The sequence below is a fragment of the Salarias fasciatus genome, chromosome 14 (assembly GCF_902148845.1).
Source record: "Salarias fasciatus chromosome 14, fSalaFa1.1, whole genome shotgun sequence".
Taxonomy (NCBI): Eukaryota; Metazoa; Chordata; class Actinopteri; order Blenniiformes; family Blenniidae; genus Salarias; species Salarias fasciatus.
The window spans coordinates 24,705,875-24,722,414 of NC_043758.1; the positions used below are offsets into that span (position 1 = coordinate 24,705,875).

General features: G+C 43.5%; 1 protein-coding gene and 1 pseudogene across 1 annotated transcript; both read left to right on the top strand.

Moving 5' to 3' along the window:
- The first annotated feature begins 8,144 nt into the window (after positions 1 to 8,144).
- Positions 8,145 to 9,496, top strand: LOC115400854 (transcription cofactor HES-6-like; annotated as a pseudogene).
- A 4,140-nt stretch (positions 9,497 to 13,636) lies between these two features.
- LOC115400534 (transcription cofactor HES-6-like) lies at positions 13,637 to 15,889 on the top strand. The gene is made up of 4 exons (XM_030108479.1): positions 13,637 to 14,024; positions 14,278 to 14,364; positions 14,454 to 14,535; positions 15,274 to 15,889. The coding sequence occupies exons 1-4, from the start codon at positions 13,938 to 13,940 to the stop codon at positions 15,690 to 15,692; spliced, it is 675 nt and encodes a 224-aa protein (XP_029964339.1). The 5' UTR covers positions 13,637 to 13,937; the 3' UTR covers positions 15,693 to 15,889.
- Positions 15,890 to 16,540: the final 651 nt, after the last annotated feature.

The window sequence follows — 16,540 nt, forward strand, 5'->3', positions numbered from 1 at the left end:
ATAACGACTCATAATCCTGAAGTCCACTTAAGTCCACTATAAAATGGTCCTGAAAACATAATATAATGATTTGCAATGTGGGCTTTTATATGTGTTTGTTGCAGGACCTAAAAACTCCAAAAACTGGATCAGGAACTGATAGTGGGGAGACAACGGCTGCCACCTGTCAGTTTTTTGAAGACATGCAGGAGGAGCTGGGTGCCAGGCCAGGAAAAGCATTACAAAATAAAATTAAACAGTAAAATGCTATGTTTATGTGGAATGATGTGATTAGTGAAGCTACAGTTTTATTTTTGTGACCTTATCACCTAGTTCTGGCATATATATCCCTCTCATTTGTTCCTTTTTTTATTCTTTCAGGAAATGGTTGAGGCCAGAATGATTGAGACCCCTCTATCGCCTCCACTTCAGGCATCGCCCCTACCTCAGGGAGCACCTCTACCTTAGGCGCATCCATGGAAACCTGCAGCTCACCCTCCACCATGGCTACTTCCACCCCTCCAACCCCTTCCCCTAAGAAGAGGAAGAAGAGCAACAACCTAATTCACTTTTTGAAAGAGGAAAGTGCAAAGGAGCAGAAGTGCCAGAAAGAGAGTAAAGCCAAAACTGAGCGTTTTTTGAGCCTTTTTGCCGAGCAAATAATTATTCCTTGTCCATACCATGGTGTGTAGGACCCTTTTGCACATTTTATTATTGTTATGGTTAGTTAAATATATAAGAGAACGTTTTTTGTTTTACAGAACAACTGGTTTGACCAAAATGTTTATTTTGGTTGTTGTGCAATATTGATGGTGGATGTTTACACACAGCTTAACCCTTTTACATGTTTATACTATTTTATTAATTTTGGAGTAAAAAAAGTTAAAAACTGTTGCTGGTAATGCCAATTGCATAATAAATGCATTCTTTCTAATTTGTATGAATTATTATTAACATTTTTATGCAAGCACACTCCGTTTCAAGGGGTAGGGCGAGGGGAAGGGTTAAGGGCTGGGGCTAGGGGTAGGGATGAAAAATAGAATTGGAATTGGGCCAAGGTGTCACAGTCCTTTAACAGGTCGACATGGGTCTACCTTATTTGAAAAGAAGCTCAAATCGACGCCTCTCTGGGATGCAAACAGGTTAATCACCATGTCGTTGAAGTCTGGTAATTTTTGGATGAAGTCTGTCTCAATAGACAGCGTGGCAAGTGCATTCAATCGGTCCAATAATTGGATTATCCAAAGCAAATAATCCACCTCGTTCATGCTGATGCTGCCATAACTGAACTTTTTCTCCCTCCTTCCAACTCTGGCACAAATAGCAACACCGCTGCGTTAAATCGCCGCTATTGGTCAAAAGTCAGCAGCCTGTCGGCTAACTGAAGTTAGCCCTGTCAATCACTTACAAGAACGAAATGAATGTATCTGCCGGGGCTGTAAAAAAATCAGCCGATTTAGAGTATTCCATGTTTTCCTTTTAACTGATTGGTGCTGATGCTACCTATGGTTTTATCTAAACTTAAAACATCTGTTGTAAGTTATTTAAAGGGGCTGTATCATGCTTTTTTTAGCTAGTTCAAACCCTAGAAATGGCATTAACATGGTAATAGTTTATTTTGGCGCTAAGGAAAAGTAATTTTGTGCGAAATAAAAGAGAAAACGCTCTGTTTCACTGAAAATTCCGCCTCTCCCCCTGTGGACTTTGACTGACAGCATATTTCAACCAATCAGCGCTTCAAAACAATACGCTAGCTAGCTTTAGCTCTTTAGCTCTAGCTTCTCTACACGCAAAGACACGCGAAATATCTTTTCCTGTTAGAAACTCACCAAGCGCAGACTCTTCAGACTCTTGCTCTTGCTTGACTGTTGCTTTCAGACGATGGTTAAAGTTTACCTCTGTAATCAGAGTTAGAAAAAAGCAGCAACGCTGATTGCCGAGGGCCTGCGGAGGGAGGGGGGCTCAGGGGAGCCATCTTCACCGTGTGACTCAACGTGGGAAACAGAGCGTTTTCACGAGTGCGGGAGGGGCTGCCTCTCTGAGCAGCACAACAAGGAGGAAAGCTCAAACACACAGGCACGAAGGGAAAAAACGCTTTGGGGGTGTTTTTGGTGAGTACATAACTATATAACAAGGTTAAAACATACAAAAAGTGAATTTTGCAGGATACAGCCCCTTTAAAAAATAATTTTTTCCTCTCTTTTGTATTGGCTGTCTTTTTGTGCTGGGAGGGCTTAGCCCTGCTAGCCCATTTATACCAGCCGTCCCTGCTAATTGTACAGATTATTAGGAATTGTGTAAAAATTAGTTGTATGTTGTATTGTGAAGCTAAAAAGAACCAAGCCAAGTTGAGTGGAGTGGAGTACAGTGGGGAGTTGAGTCGAGTATAGTAAGGCCGGTGAAACGCGCCATCAGTCATGACAGAGAAGAGGAAGAGGATGTGGTTCCAGGCCCTGGCCCTTCTGAAAAGAAAAGACTAGGGGGAAGGCAGGCAGGCACTGTTTTTGTGTGTGTGTGTGTGTGTGTGTGTGTGTGTGTGTGTGTGTGTGTGTGTGTGTGTGTGTGTGTGTGTGTGTTTTCAGTTATAAATACTGCACTTTGTTGGTTTTCTGTTCAGAATGTTTTTTCAGTTTTGATTTTACACTTTTTTTTAGTTGAAAATACAAATTAAAATGTTAAACCGACACTAAGGAACTTTTCAACCTTAATAAAACATTTTAATATCTTTTGTGATGATACTTCGACTTACAACTAGTTGAATGACCCTCTGTCACGGGCTGAGGGCGTCAGTATTGCTTTCACTTGGGACTAAGCAGCTGTGAGGAGGGTGGTAGGAAACCTGCACACTAAAAATCTCCAAATGTGCGGATTGCTTTACGGCATGCGTCACATCATGATATAACATTGTTTACCCACCATTAGATTCATTACCTCGTCGTTATCCATCCTTCTTACACCCACTGGAAACAAATGTAGGCAAGTTCAGTCCGACAGCATGCCACCGGGAGCAGCATTTTACGACGCCACGCACTAGTCTAAGGAACTGTAGTATTCTTTCAGGCAAAACACTACCTCTTTTGTCCACTGGCACCGCCAAAATCAACAAAAACTGAAAGTTCCTTAGTGTTGCTTTAAATCCAGAAGGGTAGCAGTTGTTTAATGTTATTTTGCACATTTAGCAATAAATATACTTGAATGATAACTGATCTCACATGTATGCCTCACATACAACTGATCAAACTGATCATGAGTTATGATACTTACAGTAGCCTAATGTGTTTTTAGTCTGTAATTGGTATAACTGTTTCCAAATGCTGTAAATATGTGTTTTAACCCCGCAAAAACCGAATTTTTTTCAGCTGCCTGTAGGAGGTGTCCTGTTCCAATCTCTGGGTGTTGGCAATCCTAAGAGGAGTGGGTGGGTGGGTGGTAGTGGGAGAGTAGTTTGTTTTGAATATTTCATAAAGTTGATTTCAAGGTTGTCGCTTCTTTCAATTATACTATTAAAACCCAACAAACAGAAGTTGTTTTTTTTAATAAGAGAATTACCATCAAAGACTGAGCTCTGAATGGCAATTTGTGCCCACCGCCAGTTACCCAACGCCATCCCAATTCGATCTGTTCAGGGCTGACTCTACCAAGACTGAAACTAATCCCGTGCGAGTAGTAAGACCGATCTGTTCATACATTGACCCCCTTTTTTGGTTTGGAAGCAGAGGTCATGGTTCCAATTGGCTTCCCACTAAGCTCTAGTAAAATCACTGGTGCAATAGTCAATTGTCACAGATCCAATGAAAAAAACACAATTTCATCACCAGAGGAGTCAGAGCATTGCCATCACATAACACATTAATTAAAGTCGGGTCTCCTCAGCAGGCATTAGGCAGACACATTTCAAGAAGCGTATCATGGATGGGAATGCAGTCGGGTGTTTGGTTGCGTTTGGTAAGTTTCTATTTCTTGAAAATTTAAATGATTGGCAAGTCATTGAAAATGCTATGAATGGAGTAAACTGCTCTTATTATTTTTGACCTCTGAGTTTAAATGACCCTTGATTAAGAATTTCAGTAAAACTTGTGTTGTGTAATAGAGGCTTTGACCGACATGATCAGGCAGTGACACAATGTTCTCGGTCTTGTGAAAAATAAATATCGACATGCGTTGAATTAATATATGAAAAAGGTTGAAAATGCTCACTTTCACTTCAAATCAGACAATGTTAAATCCTAAAGATGAATACATAAACACAGAAAATTTTTTTTATTTTTTTTAAAGTTTGTTGTATTAATTAAAACAGAAGACTGAACTTTTTATGTAAGATAAGACAAATTGGAGAGTTGGAACAACAAATTTCAGACTTTCTAGATTCACTGTATCCATCATCAGCAAAAACAAAAGGCAAAAGGGAACTTTGGCTTAATGACTGTGAATCATCCATGAATAAATGTAGATTTAATACACTGTTCATTTCATGTAACTTACCACCATTTCTATTGCTGCAGGGTTGTGCATCCTCCACTCGTGCTGTTATCAAGTTCCCGTCATCATCAGAGATGCAAAGACCTGGAAAGAAGCCCAGAGTTACTGCAGGGAGAATCACAACGATCGATCACAATAACAGCAAGGAGGAAGCAACTATGCTGGGTCATATTTTGAGAAATAGTGCAGAGGAGTTCTGGATAGGTCTGTATGGCAATTTTTACAATTTTCGTTGGTCAATGGTTCAAGAGGGGCTTGATGATGAAGGACAGCTGGAGTACAGCAACTGGCAGCCTACCCAACCCAATGCCGATGATGATAACATTGTGTGTGTTAACATGGCGCCATTTGGACAGTGGGCTGACTACGTATGTTCAGCTCCATTATCATTCGTCTGCTATGATGGTAAAAGAACACACAATCATAAAACATCTCTTTCAGTAAATAACATCTCTTTGTTGCATTTGTTCATCGCTGTGCAGCGATACCATTTCAGTATCTTCCACAACCGCCACCCTGAGAGCACAATTGTCTCCATCATTAGATCAGCTTTCTGTGCTCACCTTTCTGTATGCCGTTTGCATGTTCTCCCTACGAGGATGAAGTTTTTTTCCTGATAGACCAGGCTTTCTCCTGCAGACAAAGACATGCATGTTAAGTTAGGTTCAGATGGGATCAGTTAGTGACTCTGAACTGCCAGCAGGTGTGAAACTTCAGCTTTGAAAGGAATTTATGTAATTTTTTCATAATTTGTTTTTTTTCCTTCAGATTCCTCAGAGAACAGATACATCTTTGTGCCTGAAGAAAAGCCCTGGCTCGAGGCACTGACGTACTGCAGAAAGCACCACACTGACCTCGTCAGTATCAGGAATGAGTCTGTGAATGACGAAGTCAGAAGCATAGTACAGTCAAACTCCTGGATTGGCCTGTACAGATTGTCATGGATGTGGTCAGACGGACAGTCCAGGCACATTCATTCATTCAACAACTGGGACGAGCCAAACAGAGTCATAGATCACTGTGCCACTACAAACCACAGCAATGGACTGAAAGGCCTTGCAGGCCACAAATATTCTTTCATCTGCAGTGGTGAGTAAGAAGATACCATTGAGAACTGGAAACTCAAAACTACTTGTGTCTGTCACACTTAGGAGTTATTTCTTACTGTAGAAACGATGAAACAGGTGAGAATCAAGCTGGTCCTGACTAAATCGGACTCCTCTTTGAGCCTGGAAGAGATACAGGATGCTATCTTGCAGCAGGTAAAGCTGTTTGTGCGATTTTTTTTTGTAGCAAAACGTGGGATTCTTCCCTTGTTTCTGTCAGAGCACATAGACCTGCAAAGTCTGCCTGACGCTCCTGAGTCTGCATGATCACACTCAACACAAATTTCATAAAATCTGAAGCTCATATGCAAATGTTATGCAAATGCAGCACAATTTCTGTTTGACCGATGATGGCATTTAAAGGAATTATGCAAATTTCAACAGTTTTCAAACTCAACTTTGTGCTTCATGTTTCTTTGTAGGTCAATGAGACCGCTGCAGAAGAATGACATCAGTGAAAAAGTCAGCCTGAAGTGGATTCAGCAGTCTGATGGAAAGATCTTTCAAAGGGCAAAGAAAAAGAAGACAATGAAAAACAAGTTCTCAGTTGTGCTGATTATGTGCCTGCACCTTGACCTTAGGTGGAAATCCCACAGGAACCTGAGGCAACACGGATTATTGACCATTATTTGGAAAGACAGTTTTTGTGATTTTGGTTTGTTACAACTGAAAAAAAAAATCATGTTGAGCTGAAAAATCAATAATCACTCGCAGGTGACTTCGATCTCCATTGACTCCCCCACACACCTCTCCACAGCCAGCCATCACCCCCCCCCCCCTCTCTCTCTCTCTCTCTCTCTCTCTCTCTATTACTTTATTCACATAACCAATTCTGAATTAAAAACACCATGTAACCACGCTCATTGTTACTGTAGTTCTATGTCGGTTGAATTTATATTCTTCTGGTGAAAGGTTTTGCTGTTTTCATTGTTGTGTCCATGATCTCTAAATTTCCTGAGGCCTATGCTGCAACCTGGCCTCAGCATGCCCTGGATATCACTCTTTTTCTGGGTTGAGTCCCTCAGATAGGCGCCATCCTTTAGAAGCGGTGCCACGAAGCAAGGGGCCTGGTGATAAGGGATTACGATGGGACATGTTGGTTAGCCTGGATGAACTTATTCATGATCCAGTTGCACAAAAGTGGTATATAAAGTGGGACAGTTTTTACAAAGTTACAATGGAGATTTATTATGTGGAGCTAACCTGCTCAAGAGCATGCTAAGCTCCGGGATTTAGTATATCTCATCCCTTATGACAGTCAGCAGTCCCCAAAAATGGAAACCAATTCCACTGCCCACTTTTAACCACAACCATTGTCAGTATCGCAACGCTTGTAATACTGGCTGAGCTTTTCTGTGTGGAATTTGCTTGGGTTTCCTCTGGATGCTCCGGTTTCCGCTCACTGTCCAAAACTTGCTCCAGGCGTGGGTGTGTGGTGGTGTGTGTTTGCCCTGTGATGAACTGGCAACCTGTTCGAGGTGGATCCTGCCCTTTTCAGTAAGTTTGTAGAAGATGGATGGATGCATCAAGGAGAAATGTCATTGACAACTTTATTAGTTTGGCCCCTAAGACTTTATTGGTATCTGGATCTGCCCCTGAGACACTGGCCATCGACTGGTCACCTGCCACAGCCTCCCCCTCTTCCTCCTCCTCCTCCTCAGCAGGACTGTCCACTCCCTTCCAGGGTTATTACTCTCTTCATGCCGATTAGGTCTGAATGAATGGTGCCCTTTGTTCGGCCTCGTTTCCCACGACCCGGCATTCGCCTGGCAGTCGCGTGGCTCAGAAACACGGGCCCCCACGTTAAAGGACAGTAAAGGTGGTGGAGGGTGAGTGTGTGGGGTGGCAATCTGGTCAATCCGACATCTGTTCGCTAACAGTTCACAGCAGATGTCGGACACTGGAAAACACAAAGTGTGATCAAAGAAGACGCAGCAGGATTTGAAGAGAAAAAGCTGTGATGTGTCAGAATGAGCTTCAAGATGTGATTATTTGAAAGAGCTTGACTTTTAGGAAAATACATAATCTGAACTGCATAATAGCTGATGATGATGATGATAAAATAAATTTGAGATGCAGTTATACTCATGTGATTTGTCCAGTCATTGTGTCTTCCTGAGGAAATAGATTTGGCCTTTTTTCAGGTAGTGTACTGTTCCTCTTGTGAAGAATGGGCGAGGGGCTCCCAGGAGTGAAGCATGGTAATTGCACACTCTTGTTCATCCCTGGGAGAAGAGGAATTTTTTTTTCTTCTTGTCATTGGGTGGGTGGAGGTGGAGGGAGGGTATTGCATGGTTTCAGGCTGGACATCTGTCGCTTGTGAGCAAAAAAAAAAAAAAAAAACCCCTCTTTCTAGGCCGGGTCTCTGTGTTATTGAATGGAGCCAGTGACCTGTCAGTCTTGACTGATGGGAGCCCCGTGTGTGGGAAAATCCCGCAGCCAAAGCGCCGCAGTATTCACATGCTAATTGCGCCCTATAAATAAGAGGGTCGCGCCGCGCCGAGGACCCTAGAGACGCTGAGATTCACAAGAGAAGAGACAGGACTCTGAGGAGGACATTACAAAAAAATAAATAAAGAAGAACAAAACATGACTGCTTCATCCATGGCTCACAACGTGGAGAAACACCACAGTGCCAAGGAGGAGAGAAAGGTATTTTCAGATTTGGGAACAGGTTACTGAGTATGGAAAACGCACGCCCGCGCCCCTGCGCCTCGTCTTGGTGTGTTTTATTCCAACCCAAGCGTTTTTTTTTCCCCGTCAATCCACAGCTGAGGAAGCCGCTGATCGAGAGGAAAAGACGAGAGAGGATAAACAATTGTTTGGATCAGCTGAAAGAAACGGTGATCGGAGCGTTCAGACTGGACGTGAGTACATTACGCACGCTTCAGCTTCTCTGAAATGGAAAAGAAAAGCGAAGGTAATTGAAAAGCTGCTTGTTTTGGTCCACAGCAATCCAAGCTGGAGAAGGCAGATATCCTGGAGATGACGGTGAAACATCTGCAGAACATCCAAAACAATAAACTCAACGGTAAGAGCTGCGTGGACGTGTCTGTTTCTGGTGTGGAGTTTCATGCGAAAAACTCCTTTTTGAGGTTTCTTGGTGGGAAGTCGCTCTCAATAAGCACATGGTGCAGTTACCCTGTTCGAAATCCACTGATCATGATGCTGATAGTAGGCAGCAGAGGGCAGCACCAGCTTATAAATATGTTCAAACATTAACTGCAGATGATGCTTTCACCACCAGGGGTCGCTCTGCCATAGGTCTAACTCTTTTTTTTTTCTTCCTCTTTCTGCCCTTCATCCTACCCAGACCCAACATTGAACCTGGAGGCCCAGCAGAGATACAGCACAGGGTACATCCAGTGCATGCACGAGGTGCACAACATGCTCCTCACCTGTGACTGGATGGACAAACCCTGGGCTCCAGACTCCTCAACCACCTCCTCAAGTCCCTGCCCCGGTCCAAGGAGGAGCGGCCCGTCTCCCACCCCCCGACACCCCGCCGTGAAGCCCAGGGAACCCCCCAGAGAGGACACCCTCTGCAGCTCCAGAGAGAGGCGCCCACCCGCCATGCCCCCGAGCGTCAGGAAAGGCCCACGATCCACAGCTCCCACCTGGGGATGCTGGAGATGTGGAGGCCGTGGTGAACTGGTAGATTCATGAGCTCGATTGTCCATTTTGTTAGACCATCCTCTGTTATGTATCTTATAGATATGGTGCTCAGAAGACAAACATGTGGGGCGGTTTTGTTCCAGTAATTATTGTAGGTGTGCTATAATGATTCTATACAGACCTTTTCTCAGTACTTCCCTTCAGAAGTCGACTTCTCGTAGCCTGCATTATAGAAGGCTCCTATTAATCTTTCATGTATTTATTGTATTAACAGCTTTATTTATTTAATATCATAAGGCATGACTGTGCTTCTTAGACCACTTGCTTGGCCTTGTATAGATTTCTATGTCTTTCCTTTTTGCTGTATGATTAATCGAAGCATAAATAATAAAGAAACAGGATCTCAAATGTGTGGCTGCTTCTCAGCATCCACACAATAAAGAAAAACCTGTTCAACACATGAAGTTCATGTATGATTGTAACTGTATGCACTGCCTTGTGCTATGTACTGAAGGAACCACAGATTGTTACTTGTGTGACGAGGGGTTAAAGGGGGTAAAGTTAATTAAAATATTACTTTGGGTTCATCTAGTTGTTTTCCAAACTTACTATTGCAAGATAATTAAAAGAATTCAGATGTTCTTCTCAGTTTGTATGACCAAGCAATATATGGCATCAAAATTAACACTTATTTCAATTTTCCACTTGCTTGTTGACTTTTTCATTGTGTCCATTTGGTACATGTTGACAGGAAATAAAACCAGCCACCTCATCACTGTCACATTTTTAGTTGATGTTTCTATTTCGATCATGGGAGAACACAGGATCACAGGCCAAAAAATGATTGATTTTAGTGAAATATAGCACTGACAGAATCTCGCTGGACGTTGACAATGCTTCAGGGAAGTAAATGACTGATATTTGATGGGATAGCTGAAACAATTCTAACAATTTCATGATTATAATATGATCCAATTTCATTAAAAACTTTCATTTTGATGTGGCTCAGGCGTGAGAGAAGTTTATTCTCTAATCGAGTGAGCTTCGGTTTGATCCTTGGCTCTACTTTGTAATGTATCAAAAGAAAATCAACCTGTTCTCTCTCAATGGCGGAACGCCATGATGTTCAACCACTGGTTTGAGCACGGATGGGTTGAAATGATTTACAATGTAAATTGCTTTGGGAGTGCTCAAACCAGTGGAGCAGCAAATTATTGACAGTCCTATTCTCCCAAGCTTTCAGAATCAGGTTGCTGGTTTCAGTTAAACAATTCAAAAAGCTTGAAGGATGAATCAAGTTGGTTAAACAGTTGGAAAATTGAAACATCTCAGTTCTATGTTAGAAGGAAAAAACGTTTTTTTTTTCTACACCACTTTAACTTCTTCTAGAGCACATGAGTGATACATGAACACATTTTTTCTGTTCCTGAGTCTCTGGCATTGAGCCAGGATACACAATACTATACATCATTACAACAGACACCTTGCTTTCTGAAGCCTGTTTATATATATACCTGAATTAAATTACACAATACTAATAGTGACATAATTTACAAAATGGTCCACTCGTGTTGAGAGCTTAAATTGCTCATTTTCAGGTTGTTAAACTGATAGTAATTGATTACTAGGACATATCTGAAGGGTTTACTCAATGTGTCTGACGCGGCACAATAATGTTTCAGTATGACTGTATGTGTTACACCATCAAGAGAAACCGGATGTGTAGCAACAATGGTTGAAGTTAACACTTAGAATTGCTTCATGTGTGCTGTTTGGTTTAATATACAGGACAGACTATAAGATAAGAGTGATTGAGAAAAAAACTTTACATGAAAACAGAATTATTGCATGTGTCCAAAAATACATCATGAATAGAATAGAATAGAATAGAATAGAATAGAATAGAATGCTTTTTGTTGTCATCATACATGTATGATGAAATTGAAAACAACTCCTTGGTGCGAATAGAGTGATAGATTAAATCGTTTTCTTAACCCATACGTCCGTCTTCAATGCTGCTTTATCCAGATGAGAGCTGCAACTGAAGCGAGGACATATCGCTCATCCATCAGAGGGCAAACACAAAGAAACTGAAAACCACACACTCACGTTCCACCTACAGGCTGTTTGGAGCCACCAATTAACCTCACAGGACAATAGGATGGCTTCAAATAACACATATATATCTACAGCGTAACTAAATGCATTATTGTGACAAAGCAAATGATGGCTGATATACATATCACGAACTCAGCTGAATGTAGAGAAAGACAGATCAGAAGATTGAAAATGAGAACGTTTCAGTTCAGATTTTTATTATTTCAAATCAGTTTAAACTATAATGGTAAAGGCAGCTGGTTACATCAAAGTATGTTTGTTTTCAAGGGAAGAGTCAAGGACAATTTCAAGGTTAACCTCATTGAGCTCTCTGCAAAGATGACCTTTAAAATAAATAAAAACTAGCTCTCAGATCGATCCATCCAACCGTACATCATACAGTCATGGGAACCTGAACAGGGTTTGTGATAAACAGCTACAAGTCATTAGTCGGCATGACATCGGGTGCGCTGAGGTCAGTCCTCCAGCATAGGATAACATGAACAGACTCTCCATGAAAAAAAACAAAAAACTAACTAATTCCCATTTTCTGAACACAAATTCAGTCAGAATAAAAGGGCCAGTTGGATTATCACAAGTTTAAGTGCAGTGGTGATAAGTGTTAGAGGCATTTTACAGCCTCAAGGTCACCCCCATCTGAACCAAATGGCAGAATGGCACAGAGCTGATCAAAGTGGCTGTTGTGGCGCCTTTATAAATATGTAACGCACCACTGGGTTTGGGGAAGCAGGACGGTGCATATGGCCCATTCTTCAGCTATTTTTGCCGTTATGATCAGCCGCCACATGGAGCCAGGCGGCCGGTCTGGAGAGAGAGAAGGGCAGAGAGAGAGAGAGGGGGACGCCCGCCTGGTGCCTCCGCAGAGCTCACCAACAAAAGCCGAGCCGAGACAGCTGCTCCCTCCACAGTCCGCACCATTAAAGCTGTGGAACAGGGATCTGGGGGGGTGGCGAGGTGCCAAAACCCCTCCACTTCAAAGGTCTGGGGCGCTTCCTTCATTTGGGGCACTAGAGTTTAGTGGTGCTTCTTTTTTGTGGAAATTGCTGCGCAATTGTGGAAATGGCGTGCGTAAAAAAGAAGAATTAAAGACACCTGAAAGCACGTTTACCTGCAAGGTTGCACAGATGCGTGCATGATCCTGTTTCCAACAAGTGGGGCTCTATTGTAGGGGGATGATTTACATGATAATGCCATGTACAAAACACGTATAATAACCAGGGCAGAGAGTTGAGGGCTCTTATTAGGCTAAAACAAATAGACATTGTCTTCAAGGGATTGGACCAGCCTATACAAAAGCAGAAAATCCACAATTTTGCCCACGAGCAAATGCACCAGGAAGGAAAAAAAAACAGTCATTTTGCATGTTATGCATCACAACTACACGCACACGCACACACAGTGGTGCACAGCCGCATAATGTAAACTCTGTGACACTGCAGCGCAGGCAACGTGAGAATGCACTTGCACACAAATCAGAAGTCACCAAACAACGGGGGGAACAAACAAGGCGCAGGGCAACACCTGTCGCTTTCTTTGGAGAAGGGCCCTTAATTCCCCCGACTGATTCAGTTTGGGCCGAGGGGCCGCCGGCAGCAGCTGCCAACTGAAGGCATCACGTTACATCCGCCAAACATGGGGGTGAATCTGCAGAGGCTGGGGCAAAACAGGCGAGAGGAACAGCGGGGTCGGTCGGGCAAAAGAAATAACATAAAATTTGATTAAAAAAAAAAAGAAAAAAACACCGTAAAATATTTTGATGTATATTTTTTTTAGAGACGCATTGAAAACTGTGCCAAATAATGCGCAATGAGAATTTATTTCTGATTTGAAATCTGAATGAAATGCATGATGCAACTTTTCACATAAATCCACGATTTGCACTTGGTCAGAACTTAAAAAAAGAATACTCAGTAGCTGAGCCTAAGGATGTCAAATATGTGGCCCATGGGACTAAAACAGGTGTGATTGAGGGTCATTTCTGGCCCGTGGAATGCCGAAGGAGACGTCAACCTTGACTTTTCAATAAAAGGTTGGCACAGGAGCTGACTAACAGCACTGAGCACAGAGACTGTGCAGTTTACCACGAACAGAGCAGCATGAACACTGAGCCATGTTGGGACTGAATGTGGTGTCTGCAGCCAAATCATTAAAATTGCATGCTGATGCATCAACAGAAGCGGTGAAAGAAAGAAAGAAAGAAAGAAAAAAACGATGCGGCCGGGCCCCCAACACAAGAAATAGTCTGCTTAAAGCCCGTCCAGTTCCTCGGGGCGCAGACCTGGGCAGGCTGCAGACAAAGGGAGTCGGCGCTCATTGGCTCGGGCCGTGTGCGCTCTGTTGTCCCTCAGCAGGAGCGGCACAGCCCCCATTCACATGCTAATAAGCCCCTATAAATACTAACAACAGCCACTCAGCGCCTGCAGCACGTCTCAGTAGGATTGCACAATAAACAGAGGGCGTCTGGCCTCGCCTGGGAGTTTGTCGATTTTTTTTTTCCTTGAGGGTGTGTGTGTGTGTGTGTGCGTGTGTGTGTCATCATCTGCCTGTAACCGGTTTCGATCGCCAGCTGCCCCTCACGGACGACTGGGAGGGCGAAGGCAGCAGCAGCAGAAGCCAGAGAAGCAGCCGATCCGACCCACCATGTCCCCCTCGGCTCGGCCCGGCAGCGCCGGACTCGGCACGGAGGAAGACGAGTCCGGCTTGGGGATCCAGAAGGCGGACAGAAAGGTACCCGCCGTGGGGGCGGTGGTGGTGGCGGCACTTTGCGGGCACACTTGGCAGTGACGCACTTGTCATTGGAGCACAGTTCAAGGCCCGGGATGCTTTCAGGCACCCACCCATGTTTTACCTTTACTTCAATCGGATTAAACTGCGGCTTGTTGCCATTTACGCACGTTGCGCACACACCTCCACGTGGACGAGACCTGCTGTGATGTTTCTTTCTCTTTTTTTTTTAATTTAAATTCCCGTGTTTTCACAGATAAGGAAACCTCTCGTGGAGAAGAAGAGGCGAGCTCGTATCAACGAGAGTTTGCTGGAGCTGCGGTCTTTGCTCTCGGATACGGACGTGAGTACGCAGCGCCGCGGCGCGCACTGCGTCTCTGTCAGCTGGCACCGAGATGTCCAGGGCTCTCTGATCCTCCTCTGTCCCCACAGTTTCACTCCAAGATGGAGAACGCAGAGGTGTTGGAGATGACGGTGAAAAAGGTGGAAGACATTCTGAAGAACCGAAACCAAGGTTTGCCTATTTTTTTTAAACACTTGTTCTGCATGCAAGTGAAGGTGATGCCAGAAATGTGCAGATTGCATCTAATTCCCATTAAACTAAAGTTATCTTAAGTATTTTTACTAAAATATCTACCTTTAGAGTCAGTATTAACAGTTTCTCATTATTGATAATACCAGATCAAAGACTGGTCTCCATAAGACCCTCACACACAAGTCAGATCAGTCACAGGATGATGTTGTCTGAGCTTTTGACTACCTCACCACACTCTTCCTAGTGTCAGGTTTAAGTTTACTCTGAACAAGAAGGGAAGAAGAGGATGAAGAGTTTTGATTTTTCATGGAAGCTTCGATGGCAAATTGATCCGTTTTTCAAAATATCTTCAGACACCGAGATGCTTAGATATGCGTTAAGGTTGCAGTTATGCTATATTCCAAACAAAGACTTGAAGTTAAAGCCCCAAACCCAAATTTCAACTTGTCAGTAAAGCAAACTATACAAAGAGAGCAATGAATTAAAGATTTACTCACATATGTAACTTTTGGGGTATTTTTATGCAATTCGTCCCACTTTATGACTGTATGGCTACTTCTCATTTCTGCTCTTTGGTCGTTTTAGAGATACAGACATATCATAATGTGGAGATATTAATGCTGAATTGTAAAAGTTTCCTCATGTTTTAGGATTTTTGTGGACTTGTTGCGGTGATGCGGTTGAACTCGTTCACCACGTTTGTTTCTCCTCCCGCAGAGACGGACACGCTGAACCGAGAAGCCAGCGAGAGGTTTGCAGCTGGTTACATCCAGTGCATGCACGAGGTCCACATGTTCGTCTCCAGCTGCCCCGGGATCGACGCCACGGTGGCGGCCGAGCTCCTCAACCACCTGCTGGAGAGCATGCCCCTCAATGAGGACCACCTCCAGGACGTGCTGCTGGAGCTCATAACGGACTCTCCCGGCGGCAACGGCGGCGTGTGGCACGGGGACGGCGAGACGCTGTGCTCCTCTCTGGCCTCCCCGGGAGGGCGGAGCCTGTCCAGCGGCCTGTCCTCGGCCCTCTCCCCTGCCCCCTCCACCATATCCAGCGAGGACCTGTGCTCTGACCTGGACGAGACCGACAGCGAGCACAACCAGAGCTCCACAGAGGCCTCCATGTGGAGGCCGTGGTAGGATACAGCTGGAATATGTTGAATGGTGCAGCACCCCCCCCCCCCCCCCCCCCTCCCGATGGCGTCATGTGGAGCCTCGTTACTGAAAGACAACATTGAATCCACGATTTGTGGTTGTAGCATTTCTGCACTCATTATAGACCTCATGCACGGATCTTCCTCTGGACCCCTAAACTCCTGTCACTGATCTCCAATAAGGAACCAGTTTCATCACCAAGACCAGCCTTGGGTATCATAACTGGACTATGATCATGTGGAACTGAATCACTCATGGCATTCTGGGAAATATTGGAAACATTAAAGAAAAAAAATAAGAAGAAGGCATTGAACATTATCTGATGAGAAAACACCTTTGATGTGTTTTGAAAAGCACAAAAAATTCCTAAATGTGTTACAGGGTCGAGTTTCCCCTTTACCTCATTAGAACCCCCCCCCCCCCCCCAGCTTGGCGGCTTCCAGAAAGTACTTTCCTCTAGTTATGACCTGGTTGTCAGTTCTCCCTCTTGTCTGACCTTTGACATCCAGAGAGAGAGAGAGAGAGAGAGAGAGAGAAAACAACCTCACCTCTAAACCCTTCCACTTATAATAATTGAGATAAAAGAAACCATTGTTTTGTCTATAATTCTGTCGATGGAATTTGTTTGAAGACAAAAAAAGCTCTTTTTTTAGAAACAGAAGTTTGGCTGTACCTCTGATTAATATAAATATTTTTATTATATTTCACAAATTCCTGTAGTTTATATGGACAAGTAGCCCTCTTATGAATGTCTTCTTTATACTGTAATGATGTCTAGAAATGTTTCCCAGGTAAATTGTATGATTTTGTTAATAAAATATGTTATTGACATA